General features: G+C 36.1%; 1 protein-coding gene across 1 annotated transcript in view; it reads left to right on the top strand.

Annotated features, from left to right (window-relative positions):
- Positions 1–23850, top strand: part of LOC131219963 (MADS-box protein AeAP3-2-like) — a 38186-nt gene that overhangs the window by 2138 nt on the left and 12198 nt on the right. Inside the window, exons 2-3 of the mRNA XM_058214945.1 lie at positions 12814–12880; positions 12974–13135. Of these exons, the coding sequence (XP_058070928.1) occupies positions 12814–12880; positions 12974–13135 (229 nt within the window). The remainder of the gene's footprint in view (positions 1–12813; positions 12881–12973; positions 13136–23850) is intronic.

The following is a 23850-nucleotide window of genomic DNA, read 5'->3' as shown; positions in this document are numbered from 1 at the left end:
ATCTTGGTAAAACCTTAGGCCTTTTCAACTCTTAGGTAGGCCACACAAGTACAAAAGGAATGGACCATCCAAAATAACTTGTAAGAGTACTTTTATCACCGTCCATTGATTATGTATACATTTGGCCTATTTGATAGCTGGCTGGCTTAAGTTTTTGGTAGGAGGACCTACATGGTGGGATCCATATGATAAATGGCTCTTATGTCTTACACATAAGCTAGATTGGCACACGAATCCACGAGTAAGTGATGATGGTGTGGGACTGACAAACCTCATCCCTTGAAGTTCGCTACTCTTTCTTTCATCTATGCATCGTCGTGGAGTTTACGGACGACGCCTCATTGACACATCTGGCCACCAAAATGAATGGCTAGAAATTAGAATGAAGAATACGCATGTGTTTAAATCCTATAAAGAATGTCCATTAAATCTACGGTCTAGGTCAAGGCTACCTAATTTTGGAACAGGTCCATCTAAAGTGGGCCCCACAATTTGGACATTTTGATTTGACATATACCAAGAGTTCAAAACACGTGGTTGAAGAAGCCTTAACAGATATTGACGTCCACACGTGTACGTGTGTGTGCGTGTGTGTGTGTGAGAAAGAGAGAGAGAGAGAGCTCTGAGTAACAACTCATGTATGTTGTATTTTTATGATAATTAAGTATATACTATGTTTTTCACTTGTATAAATTATATATAAAGCATTTTATTTTTGTACATGTGACATATACAAGTATGATATCATAACCATTCATTTGCTCAGATCTACCGCAAATGGTCCATGCCTCAGAAATCTAAAGCACAGAAATTTTTTAAATAAAAATATTAGATTTGTGAGTTTAAGTAATAGTTGATATCTCAAAATAGATTTACCATCCTTTTTTAATATTTCGATAAGTGTACTATAAAAATAAAAATATATCAGATGGCAAAATGTACTTAAAATATAATGAACTCACACATAATTTAACATGAAAATTAGTACCTTAGAATGTTGAACGGATCTTCAAAAGTTGACACTGATGTGTTACACAAAAATGTTTTTTTTTTTAAAAAAAAACACGAGTTCAAAAGGGCTTAGATTAGAGTAGACGGCTACGAATGGCTTGATTTAGGAATGTTATATATGTACTGTCTGGAGCATTTGTAGAACATAAAACTTACGAGGAGATAGTACCTTTCTATAAAGACACTCATATATCTCTTTAAGACATTTAGACATCCATTCACATAATATAGTCATTTTTTCAGGAATGAACATGGTTTATTTCATGTGAAAATTATTTGTCATTTAGACAAAGACAATCACACAATAGTAAAAAATAATTGTTATAAAGTAACACATGTAACTGCCACCCAAATCCTAATTCATCTAACTACCGCTATATGTCATGCATACTTAACTAATATTATGTGAGAACTTTAGATACCAGTGGATCAAACCTCTGACCATACCTCAGTTTACTCCCTCTAATTGTATCATGGCTCAATGGGTTTGAACTAAGCACTAAAAAAAAAAAAAAAAAAGAATTATCTCTTTAGGTTTCTTTTGACGATGCACACCCGCTAAGTGCAACAAATAAAGCGCAAAGCAGCTAGCCTACCCTATGCACTTGCATGACCATCCTTGTGGAGATTTGAACCCATATTTCCAGTGGCAAAAACCCCTCCTCTTCGAGGAGTTGATTGCGATGCTCATAGCTTTGTGTGTTGAAGGTTTCTTGCCAGCAGATGCCCATGCAGGCCTTTCTGCCTTGTCTCCCTCTCACCCGGGTTGGTGATTTCCTTCTTGTTGCCTGTGGAGTTGTTTAGGGGTTATATGATAGATGGTGCCCAAATTCACCTCTTTTCTTTGAATGAGATCTCCTTTTATTTAAAAACATATAGGTTTATTATGATTATTTATCATTTAGATTCCGGTTTGCTAGGCTTATGATAGGGGTTGAATATATTTATTTTTTTTCCTTTTGTTCGGAGCCACCCAAAAGAAGGTTGTACTGTTTTTCTTTGCCAAATCAATTAAATTACGAGTGTTATACTCACTCCTTTTGCTTTATATATATATATATATATATTCTTAAAGTAAAATATTTTATTTTTATAATTTACTTAAAAAACACAATAGAATTACATTGATCAAATGACCCTAACCAATGGTTCCGTGCACGTACAAAATTAATATAATCATCAGCTAGGATCATACTACCTTAGTGTTTCTTGAGGGGCTTGCTCTTTGGGTTAACCCAGGCCAAAGGAGGTGGCGGAGTGTGTAGCAACCATCTAGGAGATTCGCCTTTCTATAGTTTGTTCTCTAACAATGTGGCTGAGATTAGACAAATGTAAATTTCCTGAGATTTGGGGCTGGAAATTATTGAGATTGATAGGGACTACTCCAAATTGATTATGGAAGGCTTATATTTGATATTAGTAGCTAGTGTGTGGGGCCAAACCTCAGTCTTCAACATTCAAGCTGGGGCACATATTTAGGGGGGTGTTTGGATCGTAAGTTAAATAATATAAGTGACTTGTGCCTTAAATAGCTTATCTTGGTTTCTACTTACTAAGCTAAAGTGATTAAGTACTTTTAAGTATAAAAAAAAAAAAGGAAAAAGAAAAAAGTTACTTATAATTGATCTTAAATTAAACTTACTATTGCAAAGAAGAAATAATATAGCAAATAAGAAAATATACACGGATTTACGTGCTTCGGCCGCCATTGTAGCGATCCTATGTGCAAGGGAGAAGAGGACAGGAGATATTCTTATTCATGGTGACAATGGAGATTACATCAACAATATATAATTACAATGGACATAGGATGCTAATAATGGAGCAACCTATTTTAGTAAAATTATAACTGCGGAGAATCAAATCAATCCATAATTAGAAAAAATCCACCATAAATCTCTCTTTTCCACCAACACTTACTTATCTCATATAAGTTACTTATCAACTGCTGTGAGTAAAAATTAAAAGTAGCTCATTTGGTGGTATCCAAACAGGCACTAGGGAAAGCAATAAGGTGGCAGACGATCTTATATAAGAGGCTAGCATACGGCCAATGGTATGTTTTGGTATAGTGTTGATCTCCTTAGAGAAGTTAAGGAGACCGTTCATGAGAATATAATAATTGTGATAAATGCGTCGCACTTTGTAGGAAAGTATAAGGGAAGTTATATACAAAGCCCCAATGGATAGTTTTTCTAATTGAGTGCGGATCCGTTGTTTTGTGAAAACAACGAGCAGCTGAATCCAATATCATTATTGGTCCATGTCACTGCAAGTGGTACATCACAGGTTATTTTTAATATATTAAAAAAATTTACATTTTAGGAAAAGTCTAACGCCATTAGACAGCTTCGCTTGGAAATCGGATTGCATGCCGATTACGGTACACTCTTGCTCTTACAGTACTGAGTAAACTCAGTTGGGCCCACCTTGTATGTATGTGGTCTATCCAGGCCGTCCACCCGTTTTTTCATCTAATTTAAGGGGTTGAGCCCAAAATTGAAGTATATCCAAATATCAAGTGGATATCATGCCACTGTAAACAGTGGGGATAATGATTTTCACAGTTGAAACCTTGCTAGGCCCCACAGTGATGTTTATTTGTCATCCAACCTATCCATAAGATCATACATGCATGGATGAAGAGAAAACACAAATGTAAGCTTGATCCAAAACTTTTGTAGCCCTTGAGAAATTTTCAATGGTAAACCAATTCAACTGTTCCCTATGGTGTGGATTCAAATGTATATGCTTCATTTTTGGTCTCAAGCCCTAAAATTATTTGGTCAAATTGATGGACGAAGTAGATAAAATACATAAATCATGGTGGACCCTATAAAGTTTACTTAGTACGTTAGCGTAGTGAGCGGATAAAATACATAAATCATGGGGTCCACTCGAGTTTTGGATCTGATTCATTCTATGGCTCATGCCCTAAAATGATCTCTCCAAATGGATGGACGGTGTGGATACAAAACATACATCATGGTGGGACCCACATAACTAGGTGACGTCACTTTAATAGCAAGACTCGCAACTCAACCCATGCGCTGAATCCCCATGTAGAAGAAGGAAGCGGATTGTGTAGCTAGTAACTCACTACACCAACGTACTGAGTAGAGCTGTACACAAACAGAGTTAGCTCTCGGTAACTCACTCGACTTAACTTGACTTGGCTCGAAATGAGTTTGAGCCGAGCACGAGCTGATTTTTTGTGCTTGAATTGAGTTCGAGCCGAGCACAAGCTTGACCCTGCTTGACTCGGATCAACTCGAATAATACTCAAAATCGACTCGACTGAGCTCGACTTGGACTCAACTCGGTACTCGACCAGGAGTATATATACCCCAAAACAAAAAAAAAAACCCTAAGCAATCTCTCTCAATGTCTCTTCTTTCTCTCTCTTCAAGGCATCCTCCTTCATAATATCCCTGTAAGTCCTCATAGAAGGATCAAGTGTCTTGTCCCCCATTGCAAAAGCATCATTCCTGTCTGGTGAGATTATCCGGTTGAGCCTCCGCTTCCTATAATCATCCTCCTTATCAATGATTTTCTGCGGTTTCTTAAAACCAAAATCATCAATATCATCCCCACCCATTCCTCTTGGTAGTTCCTTCAATACTGATTTAGGTACAGTATAAGATGCCAGTTTCTTGGCAACCTCTCACTCCTCAGTATCCTGATCTTCCTCGTCTTCGTTGACAGGGATCAACTGCTCATAGCCCTCAAAGCGGTTGCCGCTCCCATAAAGATCAGCATCGAAGGTAACTACAGTGAGAGAAGCAAGCTCTCGCCCCTTCTTTCTCCTCTCCTCCTGGACCCTAACAATATTGGTGTCTATCGTTTCCATCTTCCGTTCCCTGCAATAAGAGAAGCAAGCTCGAACTCGGATGATCCGAGCACGAGCTGGGCATCCAAGCTCGAAGGCCGAGCTCAGCCGAGCACGAGGTGGGCAATACTCACTCGGCTCGACTCTTGTACAGCTCTAGTACTGAGTAAACTTTATAGGGTCCACCATGATTTATGTATTTTATTTGCTCTGTCCATCAATTTTACTGGATATTTTTAGAGCTTGAAACCAAAAAGGAAGCATATACATTTGAATCCACACCATAGGAAACAGTTGAATTGAACGTTAACCGTTGAAAATTTCTCAAGGGCTACAAAAGTTTTGGATCAAGCTTATATTGGTGTTTTCTCTTCATCCATGCCTGTATGATCTTATGGACAGGTTGGATGACAAATAAACATCACTGTGGCGCCTAGCAAGGTTTCAACAGTGGAAATCATTATCCCCACTGTTTACAGTGGTATGATCCACTTGATATTTGGATATACTTCAATTTTGGGCTCAACCCCTTAAATTAGATGGAAAAACGGATGGACGGCCTGGATAGACCACATACATACAAGGTGGGCCCAACTGAGTTTACTCAGTACGGTAAGAGCAAGAGCGCACCCTAATCGGTATGTAATCCGATTTTCAAAGGAAGCCGTCCAACGGCGTTAGACTTTTCCTGAAATGTAATTATTTTTTTTAATATTAAAAAAAAGCCAGTGATGTGGCACTTACAGTGACGTGGACCATTAAGAATATTGGATTCAGCTGCTCGCTGTTTCCACCAAACAGAGGATCCGCACTCTTTGTTATAAATTCTCTAGCGATATTCTCGGTATTTTTAGGTACAGGTTCTAAATCTTCTCTATCAAATAAGGTATTCTGCGTATTTTTATGTAAGAGTTATAGATCTTCTCTATGGTGGTTGAATTAGGTATACAGAAGAGAAGCTGCTTTTTTTACTAGGTTTTTGGAGTCTAGAAAGTTTTTTTTTTTTAAGGGTTGTAATTCTTTTTTGAGAAGATAGTGACTCGATAGAGACTCATCCGTAGAGTAGACAATGCCGAACCAGAACATTTCAACCATCTCAGTTTATTTTGCACATTGTGACCCTCCTGAGTGAAACAATTCCTTATTACTGAGTCAGGAGATCTGATCAGTCATGTTTCATGTCTTAAAATATGGAAGCTAAAGGGTTTGAAAGTTGAACGGATCACAAACAATCAAGGTCCAATTGCTTGTGGTCCCTTACAATCTTTCCTGCCAGCATGCCACTTGTGTAGGATATCAGTACCATCAAAATGGTAGGCCCCACCATGAAGATAACCTGAGACAAAAATCAAGCCATTCTACTCACCAGGTGGGCAAACATGGTTGGAATCAATGGACAACCAACATTCTGACTCAACATACAAGTCTTGCCTGCAAGGGCTGCAATGGGTTGGATGGTCTGGCAAGGCCTAGGCGGCCTAGCCCTGAAAGGCCTAGGCTTGGGACTCTAAACTTGCCTGAGGGCTGAACCCGAGCTTAAAATGTAGGCCGGATGTCCAGATCGAGCCAAGTTAGGGCAAAAATGAATAGCCCTGGTCCAATCATCAAGTGGGTCATAATTTAAAGACATTTGTGAGCTGTCCAGTACAACATGCATGTGAAGTTTATAAGCGTTTCAAAATAAAAATAAAAATCTAAGGTTATGTTTCTATTATCAAAACCATTTTTTTTATGGGACTTGTCATGAATGGAGGGGATGGCACCTTTTTTCAATTTGAAAATTTTTAAACATTTGATAAGGCTAAGGCCAAGGTCTTTATAGCCCGATTAGCACTAGGGTTGGACTAGGGTTAGGACTTGGGTGCCACCCTTACCCACCTAGTGAGTGGATCAACCTGATTTCCAAGCCAGGTGATCATGGAGCCTACTATTTTCATGATGCTGATGTCCTACGCAAATGAGATGTCAGCAGGATAGAAGTGTCGGCGCCATGGCCTGTGTATGATCAATACTCTTTTCATTTTAAAATCAGATTTAGAACTCTCTTCTTTAAAAACCCAATTCACATAAAGTTAGGGTTGTCAAAGGGCCGGGCTTTATGTTGTCCAAGCCCATCCCAAAAATCTTCTAGCCAAGCACAAAGCCAGCCCATGTCCAAAAAAGAATTCAAAGCATTGCCCAAGCCCAAGAACGAACTCATGGCCACTTGCATATGTCAAATATGTTTAAAAAAATAAAAAATAAAAAATTCAAATTCAAGTGGCAGTCTCAAGTTATTTTGTTTCAAGTTAAATGAAAAAACCTGCAATTTCAATCATGCATGGTCCAAACCATCAACTCCATGCATATCCCATTCATGGACACTTGTTCGTGAAAATAGGACCATTGGATATTTTTCATTTTTATCTTTCCAACAAATTTCCACCGATTCCATGCAAATAAGCTTTTATATATATATATATATATATATATATATATATATATATATATATATATACACACACACACACACACACACACACACACACACACACACACACACACACACACACACACACACACACACACACACACACACACACACACACTAAGTACCATTATTTGGACGTTTTAATTTTCTCATATGCCTCACGTGCAAGCCAACGTTTTTATTTTCTTATATGCCTCGTGTGCAACTTCTAACTAATTTCTAAGTGCCTGCGTATCATTCATCATACTCTACCAGAGTACCAAAGTTTTTCTGTTTTGAGAGAGCAAGCTGCTTCCAAGCTTCTCCAATGCTCCCAGAGCTACAAATTACAGTCCTCCTAGTTGCAGCCAGACATACAGACGGTCCAATATTTGATCTAAACGGTTCATTAAGTCCAACTCATATTTCATAGATTATCATACAAACTTCACAGTGATCTAATGGATTTTAACCATTTGATCAATGATCTTTAATGTGGATGGACGAGATCATTTACACAAAAATAAGTCTAATCAACAATTTGGTCCATCTATTTCTTAAGAACGATCATGGATTCTTCATAATTATAAAGAATCACTTTCGTTGCGCAATCATTACCCTTCTCATCCATAGCTTGGAAGGAGTTGTTGAATGATTGTTTTTAATCTATGCAAAATCAAGAGACATTGATCGGTCGACAGCCTTGCTCGATTGATCAAACCTATTCAGAATTAGATAAATTGCTCATTGGACAGTTTTGGACCATGATCAATTGATCGAACCTTCAGGTCAATTGATCAACGATATTCGAAAAAATTCTTATTTACTCTCTGGACAGCTTTTAACTAGTTTGATCACTCGAACTTTGGTCTACTCGATCGGTCAAAGGGTATTTGATCAGTGTCGATTGATCGACACTGATATCAACAACATATGCAAAACTGTGTAAGTACACAATTTGTTTCCTATTTCAATTGTAATGGTATACATTAGGTGTAATCGGGATTAGGGTAATTCTAAAACATTCCTAAGAGTTTTAGAGAAGAATAGTTATGGCATCATTGTAAGTGCATTGTCTCTTATAATATCGTTTTATATATAGTGAATTGCCATGGTTTTTTTTTTCTATAAAAGTTTTTTCACGTAAAATTTGTGTGTTCTCTTGATGTTGGTTTGAATTTTATTTCATCTTATTTGATTGAATTTGAAATTCCTTCCACACATTCCCCAATGGAAACTATAAAAAAAATAAGGCAAAATGAAGGATGGACTGGCTTGAAAAAAGGATGGCTGAAACAAGGGCCAAATAAAAGATGCATTGGATCATATATAATTAGGGCAATTTTTGCATAGTAGCACGTAAAATATGTTCTTAACTAAATGAACAGTTCAAATGGATTGACTGGTTAGCTCCAATTGAACAGATGCAACAAAAGCACCGTAACTTATATTGCTTTGAGGCATTGGGGCATCTCTAACTATAGGCATGTTTGTAAGGTCTCAAGTTCAACCGGTTGGACTATAAGTTCTTGTCCACCCAGCCAAAAACTTTCAATCTGTCGTGTATATATTCACCTGTAACAAAATAAAACAAAACCAAAAAATAATACTAATAATAAATAAATAAATCCATTCATCAAATGCATTACACTTCTTTTTTCTATTTATTAATGGCTAGAAATTGTTTTGTACAGTGTGGCCCACCTGAAAAGTTAAAAGGGCTATTGGAAGACTTGAATGTCACATGCGCACTTAATAGGTTGGATGTTATCCATTGGTTGGAGTTGAGACCTACTTATATGTGTGTGTGCACACCTGTGATACACACAGTAAAGATATATAGGCCCAGGCCAGGGTAGCCCAAGATTAGTCTAAAATTGCTCAGGCTTTTACATTTAAACCCAAGCCTGTCCCGTGGACCTAAAAGGAGTGTCCAAACCGGGCACAAATATGTGACCAGCGCAAAAGACCGTTGGTAGCTTAGGCCCATTGACAGCCCTACATAAAGCAAGAGCAATTTAATAACTGAAAGGTATCTTTTCTCATCTCCACACATCTTACAGAAAAATTGAAAGAAACCCTAGTGTGATTTCTAGGCTCAACCATTATTCTAATGAAAACTTTTAAGCCTTACCACTAATTAATTAAAAATTTTCAAAATATCTCTGAAAACCCAAACTTCATAGAGAAGAATTTGATACTCTAGTTGAGTGTGGTGGATGATAATCAGGCCCTATGAAACTACCTCGAAGTTGCATATTGGCATATAATTAAGTCAAATTAAATCATCCAAATTATGGTCACAATTAGATGTTTCTTGGCTCAAAAAATTTTGTGATTATTTTATTATTGTTCTACAGATAGGTGGACATTTATCAAATAATTAAAAATGAAAAAAATCCTTAGTCCATTTCAACAGGCAACTTTCCACTAATCAAAGGCTAGAATGTTCATTCAATATGATCCTGTGACATTGAGTTAGAGATTCCTTTCCTCAATTTAGTCGATTCAATTTGAATTAATGTATGCCACATGCACAATTTATGAGTCGACAGGTCAAAATATTGTTAGATAGGTCGATAGATCTGTTGACAAATCAAAATATTGTTCGACGGATCGACAGGTCGAAATTCACAAATTTTCTAGTTTTAGTCTCTAAACGTTTTTTAGCTATTTTGATGAAAATTTGCATGTTTTTCAAAATTTGTTTCCTTATTTGATTAGAACTCTTTTAATTATGTTTTAGAATTTGTTTAGAGTTATTTAATGATACAAAAACTCATTTTTTTTTTAATTCTTTCAATCAATAAAATTATCAGAAGTTATTTTATTCTCTCATGGATTTGAAAATTTTCTCTTATGGATTTAAGAGTGCCTTGTGGATTGAAAGTGTTTATTGATTGAGAAAGAATATGATTGACCTCATCATGTCCTTCCCCGCGTCGGTATCAGAGAAATGATTTTTCTCATGATGATGGCATGCATCTAATGAAGGTGCGTGCAACAATCTCATGAACAATATGCTCTAAGGAAGAATCTTATAACAACAACGGTGTTTGAAGTTTTCCATCGGGAGAATCAATAAACCATGCAAGGACTACAGGCAGCAATCTACCATTTAACTAAAGTCTTACGATAGATTTATATTCGTAATAATAGGCAATATGAAATCGGTGATGGAGCTTGCAGTCATCATGTTCGTGGTGCAACACTATTAATGAATCGCATACCACCACCCGATAATGGTGAATAGCAAGCCACCACTTCGATCGTGAGGAAGTCGTTATATATGCCGAAGGTAGAGATAAATTTACAGCGGCAAAATATCTTTCAAACGAGGTGCACTGTAAACTAAAATGTCTTTAATGTGATCATCGATATTAGGAATAATGAGAATCTCGTATCAAAAATAATAGTGGAAAAGCTGCAACTGAAAATTAAAAAAGCACATTTCTCCGTATACGATTGGATGGATCAAGGAGATCAATAAAACAGAAGTAACTGAACGATGTCGCATATCCTTTTCCATTGGTAAATATTAGAAGGACGAAGTAATATGCGATGTGGTCGACATGGAAGCTTATCACATGTTACTTGGTTGACCATGACGATATAATGTTAATGTCATGCATAAAGGCCGAGATAACATATTTATATTTATTAAAGACGGTAGAAAGATTATCTTTATCCCTATGGGAACGGAGAACCAACCTAAGACTTATAAAGTGGAGGGAAAGTCTCTCATAATCGAATAGGATTTCTTCAAACAATTTGAGGAGATGGGAGATGTAGATGCATCAGTTAAAAAGGAAAAAAATGTGGAGCCCATGAATATCCCAAAGAATTTGAAATCAGAGTTGTATGAATTTAAGGCAATTGTGCCCGATGAACTTCTTAAAGAATTGCCTCCCATATGAAATCTACAAAACTACATTAATCTTGTCTCAAGAGCAAGTTTGCCTAGTTAATTGCATACATTATTAGAAAGAATGCAAGATCTTGCAAGCACAAACAGAGGAACTTGTCGATAAGGGTCAAGTCAAGGAGAGTATGAGTACATGTGTTATGCTATCACAGGAGTCTAACATCAAGTACAAAAAAGATGCTAATAAACATTGGTGCCAAAAGGTATTTTAAGTAGATGATAATGTGCTAGTTCACTTGTGTAAGGAAGAGTTTCCAACTATGGCGTATAACAAGTTGATGAATAAGAAGATATGTCATGTTTTGATCCTTGAGAAAATCAATAATAACATCTTCGTTCTTAATTTTCTAGAGGACATGAAGATCCTAAGGACTTTTAATGTAACAGACCAATATAAGTATCATGAACCAAGTCCGTTGAAAAACTCGAGGAAGTTAAACATCTATCATGGACCAAACTTGATAACAAGTTTTTTTCAAGTGGATGGGTCTGATGTAGGACATGGATCAAGCGCGTTACTAACACACATGGATTGGAAGAAGCCTAAGGAGAAATCGACAAGATTCAGCATATTTCGACCGGTTGATAGGTCGAAATTTCGCCAAAAATTCCACATTGCTTTATGGTTGATTTCTGCCAATTTAGACAAGTCAACAAATCTGTCAACAGGTCGAAATATTGTTCAATAGGTCAACAGATTAAGTCGACGGGTTGAAATTCACAGAATTTTTAGTTTTTGTCTCTGGACGTTTTTGAGTCATTTTGACAAGTCGACTTGATAGGTTGACAGATGGTGAAATGTGCATTTTTCAAATTTTGTTTTCATATTCGATTAGGAATCTTTTAATTGCAATTTAGGATTTGTTTAGGGTCACTTAAGGATGTAAAAACTCTTTATAAAAAAAATAAAAAAATAAAAAATAAAAAATCATTCAACTAATAAAATTCTCAGAAGTTATTCTTTTCTCTCATGAATTCGAGAAATTTCTCTCATGGATTTAAGAGTACCTATGGATTCAATGTGTTTATCGATCGAGGAAGATGGTGATTAACCTCATCACCTTCTTTCCTGCGTCCGAACTAGTCCATTATTTTATCAGGTGGGCTTACACTATATGTAGCATTCATGTGAGTTGTGCTCCACATTTCTCATAAAGATTAATTTTTGGCATAGTTGATAAAAGAGGCTTGTTAGAATACATCCCAATCCACTGCTATAATATATATCATATATATCGGGACCTCCTGACATGGGGCATCTTTCAATGATCCAAACCATTTACTCGATGGGCCTCAACTTGCATGGGATACCCATAAAATAAAAATTCTTAGGTTGGAATGTTTCAATCCTTTGATCATTCAAGTCCTTTTCTTTTTAATAAAGACAGTCTCATCAACCTTTAAATAATCAAAGAGTTGAAATATTTCAATACAAGATTATTTTTTTTCTCCTTTATAGGTATACCATCCACGGTGGGGCCATCATATAAATGGTGTGAATCATTAAAAAGAATTCTAATCCAACTGCTAAAGTCCCAACATATCCTGTTGGAATACATTGATAATTAATTCTAACCACATTCTTTATCTATCATTCAGCATGCGACAAATCATCGATCGATATCAAAAGGTCTCCGGGACCCGTATTCCAGAGTATGATAATCAGGTATTATATCATTTTTTATCATTAATTAATCTCTCTTTTTATATACAATATAAAGAGAGATTAAGATTTTAATTTTTCTTATTTATTTTTCAGCAAGTATACTGTGAGATTACGAGGATGAAGAACGAGAATGATAAGCTCCAAGCCAGCATGCGAACCCTAACTGGCGAGGACTTATCAACCCTAACCATGAACGATTTGCACCAGCTCGAACAACAGTTAGAGATATCAGTTAATCGGGTTCGATCTAGGAAGGTATGTTTTTTTTTACCCCTTAAGTATGTTTAGTTATGTTCATGTGGGTCCCACCAAGTAAATACCCACTTATGGGCAAGCCACAATGTTATAAAAATGAAGGTGGTTTAGTAGAACTTGCCTGAACTTGTTTCATCCGTACATTTCTTTTTGTAAATTGTGGGACAGCTGATCAACGGGCTAGCCTGATTTTTGTGCCAGACCATTGAGACGGTGGGACCCACTAGTTAGAGGGCTTGGATCTCAAGCCTATTCCGTGCTGGCACGTATGAAGTCATTTGAGTTTGATGCATGTTTAGTGATTATCTTAATCTTAGTTAGTTGGGCCTCTTGGTTTAGCTTTAGTAAGGAGACTTACAAAAGAAAAAGCTAATGAATGGTGTATAGTGGTCTACTATATGGATGAATACATGCATGTCAATCCAGACCGTCCAGAGTGTGAGATCTATGGTGGATGGAGCATAGCTGGTAAGTTGGATTGATCAGTAGCTTTTAACAGTTTCATTTTTCCTGTTAATTTGGACGGTTGGATATTTCCACTTCTCACTACCCATTTGATGGTTACCAATTACAACGGTTCTGATCATTGCACGAGCCCCATTTGAGGGATTCTCCATCACAATGGAATCTGTAATTTGGATGCTTCGGATTGACTTGATGTCTTCTCCAAGAATAAAGGTTATCTTTTGGAGTCGTTGGTATTCCACCCCATATCTAGACCGTCCAATAGGTCCAGTCTTCTCTTCTTCTCCTATGTTCAAAAACCGTAGCAATCAGGTGGTCTTAAACGTCGTCTGTGACTAGTCATATCTTCTACAAATGATCTCGCCCATCTATTTTTGCATGCTACTAACCACACAGTTTGAATCATCCAATTAGTAATTTTATTTATTTATTTTGAAGGTAGCCTATGAAGAGTGGATGCCGCCCAGATGTTTTAAAATCTGGCAATATTATCTAGGAAATTTTTTATTCAACCATCTTTTGTAATAATATCATGAGATTTTTCAAAATCTTGATAATTTTTATTGTTTGTGATTTTATCAGAAATTACCCAGATTTTAACAGAAAAATTAGTTAGAAGTTAAAATAATTCAGTTTACACCTTTATAGTTATTTATTTATTTATTAATTTATGATATATAGTTTGTTTTCAATGAGATTTTCCCAGAAATATTGTTAGAAAATAATCAAAACTGAAAATCTCTAGAGAAATTTCAAAGCAAGAAATTGCAAAGAAAGTGACTAGACAGTATTGAGTGGATTAGATTGAATGGGTTGGATGTCATAAACAGGCCTCATAATGCTAAATTTCATCACTTGTATGAAAAAAATAAACCGAGTGAATTTAAGTCTTTTCTCGGCCCCCGCTCGGCCGGTAATCCGTTTGGGCGGGGCTCTGTGGGGCCCACAGAGATGTAAGTGCTTTATCCACACTGTTCATCATTTTTCTCATATCATTTTAGGTTATGATCCAAAAAGTGAGACAGGTACAGGGCTTAAGTGGACCACAAAGTGGGGATTGAACGTTCACCATTAAAAACTTCTTGGGAGCTTGAGAAGTTTCAGATCAAGCCAATATTTGTGGTTTCACTTCATCCTCCATGTCTACATGACCTTATGAATAGGTTTTATGGTAAAAAAACATCACGGTGGCCCTTAAAAAGGTTTCAACGGTGGGTGTCATTATCACCGCAGCTTCCTTTGGTGTGGTCCACTAGAGCTGTGGGCCTGCTTATTTTTTGGGTCGTACTTTAAAATGATCTGAGAAAATTGATGAACGGCGTGGATAAAATACTTACATCACGGTGGGCCCCACAGAGCCCTGTCCGGACTGGACGCAATCTGCGTCCGTCTTTTTTCAATCCCTTTTACAGCCAAATTAGATAATGGGAAGAGAAGAAAAGAAAACAAAGTGGATGACTTTTTTCATAATTGGACATTTCTCAATGTCTGCATTGTTAAGTAATATTAAATTTAAAAAACTAAATATTATCCAAATACTATAGTTAAATTCTTTTGCACAAAATATAAAATAATTAATGTAACAGTTTTATCAGATTTATACTCTCTATCTATGGGAATCAATATCTCATAGTAATTAAAATCCTCATAAATGAAAAGAAAATATTAAACTAAATTACAATATTTGAAGAAACCAAAGAGAGAGAGAGAGAGAGAGAGAGAGAGAGAGAGAGAGAGAGATAGGCCTTCACTAATTCAACCGTGTGAAGACACGCTACCATTAATCATTTATAACCTCACAGTAGATAGAAGAAGAAGTACAAAGAGGAGTTTTAGAGAATGTGAAGAATCTTTAGAGAAGGCTAATGAGACATTTCTCCATTAGTTGCTTGCATCCACACAGTTTGGGCCCACACGTGAGTCATCAACACATGCAAAGACTTGCAGTCCTTCCTCATTACTCACCCTCAAGCTTGAAGGTGGGGGTGGCAACGCACCTAGCATGGTGCACAATCCCTAGAAAATAACATTTACAAGTGGCTTTGTGAACATATCGATGACTTGTTGTAATTAAAGAAGAAATAAACTATGTAACAAGAACACTCAATACCACCTTTTCTCTAACAAAATGGTAGTCAATCTTAATATACTTTGTGCATATATGAAACAAAGGATTTATAGTGAGATACAAAGCACATAAATTAACACACAAAAATAATAAAAGGTTGACATAGATCCCCACGATTTTACATAAAATATGGGAGATCCATGTTAACTCAGTAGCAGTAAATGCAAGAGCTCGTTACTCAGCCTCAGCACTAGAACAAACAATTGTGGATTTTTTTTAGTGGCACAGGAGACACATTTAGATTTTAAATAAATCTAGTATCCCGTTGTAGACTGTCGAGTTAAAGTACTACTCATTTAGCATTTAAAAACCTGTACAAGCTAATTATGAAGATTGAGCGGCAATTCGAATTGTAATGTGCAATGTACCATTAAGATATATAAGAATGAATGGAGGTAAGGGTATTCATAAATTGGCAAACAATGTTGACAATACGTGACAAATCATGACGTATATGGATAAATATTGTACAGCACTAACAATGCTTTTATAGAAAGTGTCATCAATCACCGAAGTACTTGAGATATGTAAGCTGTGTTTCTAAGCTGGATGAGTGCTAATAGACTAAGTCTAATATTTTAGTTTTAGACAAAAATAAATAAATAAATAAAGCATACTTAAATTAAGACAAGAAAAGACTGCCACTAAAGGAAATAATTAACTTCAATGAAATTACATGGAACAATATATCACGGCACATACTGTATGCCTTTTAACACACAATTTCTTACTTAAATTAATGTGACAATTTAAACTAAGTAAGGCAATTAACTTTAAGGCTTTCAAGCTAATAGAGGGTCCGATCACATAAACTATAATATATATGTGTCAATTAAACAACTAGTCTATAAAAGATAGTGTATATTGTGTGGGATGTGTGCATATGTGTGTAGGATGTGCTAACTATTCAAATCCTAGCGTTCATCTAATCATGCATACATATAATTCACTAATCAATTACATAAGTATTATTAGAAAAGTACTCAAATGAAAATTCTAAACACAAACATAAATAGTGGTTCAATTTTTCTACTCCACTCTCGGTAGACGCACTCTCATAGAGTGTACCAGTATTCACCATAGCTTTTAAATCAGGTTCGTCTCTAACCTTTACAACCTACACAATATCCTAGCATACACTCCCGTTGGAGGCTCCCACAATAGACTTTAGTTGGTTTTCTATCGGTTAACCAACAACCTCGATTCTAGTACAAAGACCTACGTTTACTCCCACCAGAGACTCCCACGGAGACTAATACGTACACACCCGTGTCTGGTGAATTCGGCCCTATAAAAGAGCCTAGGTTCTACATAAGAACCTATCAAGTTTGGGTTACAAACTCTTACCCTCAACAATACGCAAGGGAAGAGAGTATGGACTTACTAATTAATACTTGTCAAATTAAGTCATTTGTCGTGCCTTCTTGAGTTGTTTGATCGATGCTTTCCCGTGCTTCAATCATCTCTCCTTTTACTGATGTCGATGCCTTGCCAATGCTTTAGCTTAAAAATTAAATACGTTGCATGTAATGCTCCATTAAGGTGACCAAGGTGATGAGAGTTGGGTAGAATCTCTTACAACTAATAAAAAGTTGAACTCGTAGAAGATTCTCCTGAATGGACACTCTAGAGGTTAATAGACACTAAGATTTGTTAATAGAATCAATATCCTAAAATCTAAAGAAGACTTGAGATCATAATCTTCTTGTATAGTAGCTTGAAATGCTCATTAAAGTGAATAATCACTAAGAAAAAAAGTATGAAATTCATTTAGATATAACTTAGGAGATTTGGTAAAGCTTAGGATACACCATGGTCTCCAAAATGTCAAAATTCATTATTTACCCAAAGATCTAAATGTAATATATATATAACAAAAAGTCCTCAGTGGATCAATAACAACTAGGTTCAATCGATCAATCTTAACCCTCGATCGATCAAGATAAGTCGAAATAACCCAGTGAACTCGTTGGACTATTTTGGTCATGTTCGATTGATCGAGCCCAATTGCTCGAGAGGAATCGAAATCAATCGAGCTTGTGCCTCGAGCGTTCGAACTTCATAAGATTTATCCAGAAAGCTTTTTGGACAGTTTTGACTAGGTTCAATCGATCAACTCAATCAATTGAGCTTCGCTCGAGCACACTAATGAGTCTGCTAATTTGGACAATTTATTTTCCTACAGCTCAGGATCTCTGTAGCCTATCTTATTACATTCCAATTAGGTTCCTAGGCTAGGGATGATCAAATAAGGTTTTTCTATTAAAGTAAAGATTATTTAGAGGTTAAGGGTTGTTTTAAATCAAGGGTTAGGGTCACAAAAGCACCTCATATACTTATTCTTTACTCCTTGATACTCAAACTCCTCTTGTGTCTTCGGTCTTCAGCTTCAAATGGCTCTACTGACTACATGACACATGAACTCATGTGATTAATAAATAAGGTGCACTAACGTTCAATACTAAATAATAGTGAAAATGACTTAAATCTTTTATAGTAAATTCAAATCTTAATTCGGAGATCAAACAAGATAATACAGAAAGATTATCATTGGTAATAATGATATCATTAACATAAATTATAAAAATATATGGTAAATAAATTCTTTCTGCTACTCTATTTTTTATTTTTTTATTTTATTTTTTTATTTATTATTTTTTCTACTTTATTGGACAAGAGATCTGTATGAGAATCCCACAATTATAAAAATTGTAAATAAATTCTTTTGACTAAAATTCACCTCCTATATCATTTTGAATATTTTTTTTTGTGGAAAATTAATTTTTAACTAAATTCCAAATTTTAAGGAATAAGCTAAAGAATTATGATTCATTTTCTAGATGACATAACCATGTAAATCTATTATAGTTGTTGAAAAAATGGCATAATATCTCTTGTTCTAAAAGAAAACTATAAGTGTCCGACTCCAAAGATCACAATGAACCTCAACAAAAGAGTAGTTTAAATTTTATTATTTAAATTGAAAGAGAGTGTACAATTTTTTCTCATCTAACAACTATTATAGATACTTAGTCTTTTATAGCAGCTACTTACATTAATAATATTTTTTATACTCAAAATTTTAGGTAATTTGGAGTTTAGATATCCCAAACACTTATGTCAAATATCATGTATGACTTTTCCTCATCTGATTGTTGTTAAGGCTATTGCATCTTGTCTTAAGTGTATAGATTTTCTCGTTTACTCCATGTCGTCAAAGCCCGCCCTGTCTATTTCTTAGTCCTTTATCACAAATCCGAAATTAGTAAATTAAAAAATACTAGAATTATTCTTTACTAACTAATAAACATATATTAAATTCTTCTTAATTTTTGGAACTACCAAAACATAATTTAGCTTAATGTTCTCATAACCAGCAAAATACCATTGTGAGAACTATCTCCTCATATCACCTTGTCAGGACCATTACAGGGAACCAAGTTAGTTAAATTACCAAGATCATTGGTCATGTACACATCAGCTTATGTATCAATATATATGTTTAGATCTTAGGTTTCATTGACTATCATAATAGAAAAGTCATGTGATAAATCTTCTTGAGCCTGATATGAGAAATCTCACATGTACCAACCATGAATCCATCATTTATCTTGATTATCACTCCTCTTAAATCTGGCACACCTACAAGTCTTGGTAGAGGAAGAGGATTATTTTGATTTAGACTAATAGGAAGGGGCAAAATATCTAAATTCAATCATTAATTTAATACCTTTTGTGGGCAATCCCTTGTTAAAAATTGTGAATTAAAAATTTTCAACCTAAAGTGTAAGGCCTAAAATCAAGATTTTTTTGTCAATATCATGAGTAGTTATACTTTTGCTTGATTGGAGAAAAAATTTGTTCCCTTGAGTTGAATTGATATTCAAATCGCTTCAGCTTCTACCATTAGGTCGTTAGGTGAAAAAAAAAAGTCTATGTTATGGTCTACTGTACATGGTTGAGGTTGCATGTGTTATTGATGTCTTAAATCAATTTAGCAACAGGGTCTGTTGATGCCATCAATAGACCAGTCAATGCCATCGAGCATTGTTCGATGCCATCGAGCAACTACTCGATCCCATCGAAGAAATTTGAAATTTCTCCAGTTGGCTGCTAGACTATTTGGGTACCTGTTCCATGTCATAAGATTAGTTTCGATGCCATTGAAACTTAAGTTTTATGTCATCGAGAATCATCGAAGTGCAATCAAGAAAATTCAATTTTTCATGTTTTATCTCTGGACTGTTTTGATGTTAATTCGATGCCATCGACGGACTATTGATGACATTAAGCCCCATCGAACGTATCGCGCAGAGTTGTGTATATGAGGAATTTATTTCTGATTTTGTTCGAGATTCTTCCCATGGCTATAAATTTGGGTGGAAATAGAAATTAGAAAAATATATAAAGCTTTTCTAATTCATTCCTAGGGTTTCAAGGGTGTAGCTTGGGGTGATTCGAGGCTTGTTCAAATCGGGTATTCTCTAAATTCTTGTGATTCTGACTTTCATAGTGATTATTTGTCACTTTATGTCGTGGTTTTTTTCCAAAATTGTGAACATTAAATCGGTGTGATTGCATTGTGCTTGATTGGTGCGATTGGATTACTTTACTTGATTCATCTCTGTATGCTTCCGCGGACCCCCAACAAGTGGTATCACAGCAAAATGTTGGGGCGCGGGCTTGAATCCGAAAGTAAGTATCAATAGTTGTCAATCCCAAGTTTGATATTGAGAAATAGTCTGGGAAAAATAACTTTGAATTATGGAAGGTCAAGATGATTGGTCTATTAGTTCAGCTGGGATTAGACGAGGTCATTGAGAAGCAACCAAAATTTATGGATGACGATAAATGGAACAAACTGGATAAGAAAGTGAGAACCTCCATTCAATTATACCTAACTGATGAGGTTCTCGATAATGTCATAAGAGAGAAATTTGTGGCGAGTCTATGGGCGAAGTTAGAGGATATCTATAAGAAGAGATCCCTTGAAAATCGCCTATACTTGAAATTGCAGTTGTTTAACCTTAAGATGGCAGAGGGAGGAGATGTTAAAACCCACAGTAGCAACTTTAATAAGATGATTTGCAAATTACTGGATGTGCAGGAAACAATTAAGGATGAAGATCAAACATGTATTTTGTTAAATTCTCTCCTGGCTTCATATGAGTCTTTCAAAGACACATTGTGCACCAGTAAAATGTCTCTTAGTGTCAATATCGCTATCTTAGCCCTTCAAGGAAATGAGATAAGAAAGAAAAATGGAAACATAGGGGCTTAAACCGATGCATTATTTACGAGGGGACAGAATTCTAAGTGAGACACTAAATCTTCTCAATCGAGATTTAAATCCAATGGCAAAGGCAAAGGTAAATTGAAATGCTAGAACTATGGGATGACAGGACATATGAAGAAGGATTGTAAAAATTCTAAAGTAAAGCAAGGGAACTCAAAGGCTTCTTTTAAGGAGGGTAACACTGTCATGTCTGATGAAGGTACAAGTGAAAATTATGTGTTGTTAGTGTTTATGATTAGATACTTATACGATGATTATAGGGACGAGTGATTTTTGGACATTAGAGCTTCATATCACATGACTCCTCATCGGAGTCGGTTCACCAGTTACAGAGAGTGTGATAGTGGCCAGGTATTTATGGGCAATGATAATGCCTATCATGTTGTGGGTGTTGGTATAATGCGCATCAAGGTGTTTGATGGGATGGAGCATACATTGACTGAGGTGAGGCAGGTTCTTGATATGAAGAAGAGTTTGATATCTCTTGGTACACTCGAAGCGATTAGGTGCAAATTCACCGGTTTCAATGATGCCCTTATGGTTTCAAAATGGGCACTCATAGTTATGAAAGCATAGAGGCATAGAAATCTTTACAGGTTGATCAGAAGCACTTCAATAGGTGGAGCTACAATAGCTATAGCAGATTCCACACGTATGTGACATGCACGTCTAGGCCGCATGAGAAAGTGGAGCATGAAGGTACTTTTTAATCATTATTTAATTTCAAGTGGTAGACTTTCAAGAGTTTCAACACCCGGTCAAGGGTTCGAGTATCCATAGGTGGTGAAATCACACCATAACGTGAGTGTATGGGGGTGTGTGTGCGTGTGTAAATAAATAAAAAAATAAATAAAAGTTTTGATTTAAATATATGTGAGCATTGTATATATAGTAAACAATTTAGGTTATTTTTTAAATCTGGAAAACATGTATGTAAAGGTATGCTTGATTATGTGCATTCGGATGTATATATAGGGGTCGTCGCCCGTGATTTCCGCTAGAGGGTCGTCATGATTTGTCACATTCATTGACGACTACTCCAAGAAAGCATAAGTTTATTTTATAAAAAATAAATCCGATGTTTTCACCAACTTCAAGCAATGAAAAGTGATGGTGGAAAAGCAGTCAAGGCGAAAGGTGAAAGTTCTAAGGATAGATAATGGCGGTGAATTTACTTCAACTGAATTTAACAAATTCTGTAAGGATGAAGGGATCACAAGGCATAATACAATGCGCCACACGCCTGAGCAAAACAGTGTGGCTAAGTGGATCAATCGGACTCTTTGAAGAGGGCCCGATGCATGATTAGTAATGCTACGTTGGGCAATGAACTATGTACTGAGGTCATTTATAGGGCATGTTACTTGGTGAATTGGTCCCCTTCTACAGCCATTGATTTTAAAATTTCACAGGAAGTATAAATTAGTCATCAAGTAGACTACTCAGGATTGCATGTGTTTGGTTGTGAAGCTTACTTTCGTGTACCGTCAGTTGAGAGAGATAAGTTAGACCAAAAGAGCCAAGAAATATATCTTTGTTAGCTATGGTGGTGGTGTGAAGGGGTACAAGCTGTATGACCGGGTCATACGAAAAATCATCATTAGTCATGACATCAAATTCGATGAAGGATCCTTTTTCCGAAAGAATGTGCATGAGTAACCAAAAAAGTTGATTGTGGATGTTTAAATTGACACAAATGATGCTTAAGCTAATACAGATACGCAAACAGTGGTACAGGAGCTGGTGGAGCAACCACCTGTGAGAAGAAATTCGTTGCAAGAACGCAAGGTACCGGCAAGATATAAGGACGACTCAAATATCGCATATTCCCTCATTACAAATGAGAGAGATCCATCTACTCTTTAGGAAGCTCTTGATGAGCCGAATGTAAAAAAGTGAAAAGCGGTTATGGATGATGAAATGAACTCCTTGTACAAGAACGAGACGTGGGAGCTGGCAGAGCTTCCCATTGGCTGAAAAGCGATCGGGTACAAGTGGATTTTTAAGAAGAAACAGGATACGTATAAGGCAAGGTTAATAGCGAAGGGTTACACTTGAGGGAAAGTATCGACTTCATAGAGATATTCACACCAGTTGTAAAGCAAGTATCTATCAGATTCATGCTAGCGTTGGTTGCCCAATACGATCTCGAGTTGGAACAAATGGACATAAAGACTGCATTCCTGCATGGGGAATTGAAAAAGTAGATCTACATGAAGAAATTAGATGGTTACGAAGAAAAAGGGGTAGAGAACTAGGTTTATAGGTTAAAGAAGTCGTTGTACGACCTTAAACAGTCGCCTAAATTATGGTATAAAAAATTTAATTCTTTTATATTGAGTCAGAAGTTTTCTAGAAGTGAATACGATCACTGTGTCTGTTACAAGACATTGAGTAATGACAAACTCATCATCCTGGTATTGTATGTTGATGACATGTTGATCTCTAGTTATAATATGTCTGAAATCAATATACTGAAGACACAGTTATCAGGGACATTCGAGATGAAATATATGGGGATGCAAGAAAAGTTCTTGGCATTGATATACATGAAGACAATAAGAAGAGCAGACTTTGGTTATGTTAGGCAAAATACCTTGAGAAAGTATTAATCAAGTATGAGATAGACAAGGCAAAACCGATTAGCATTCCCCACGTGGCTCACTTTAAGCTATCTTCATAACAATGTCCTAAAATATATGAAAAAGAGCAACGTATGTCTCATGTGCTTTATTCAAATGCGGTTAGTAGCTTGATGTATGTCATGATCTGTACAAGTCGGGATATTTCATAGGTAATTGGTGTTGTGAGTAGATACATGTCTAA

The sequence above is a fragment of the Magnolia sinica genome, chromosome 12 (genome assembly GCF_029962835.1).
Source record: "Magnolia sinica isolate HGM2019 chromosome 12, MsV1, whole genome shotgun sequence".
Taxonomy (NCBI): Eukaryota; Viridiplantae; Streptophyta; class Magnoliopsida; order Magnoliales; family Magnoliaceae; genus Magnolia; species Magnolia sinica.
Note: the sequence above shows the minus strand (reverse complement) of the source record. Positions and strands in the feature narration are given on the sequence as shown.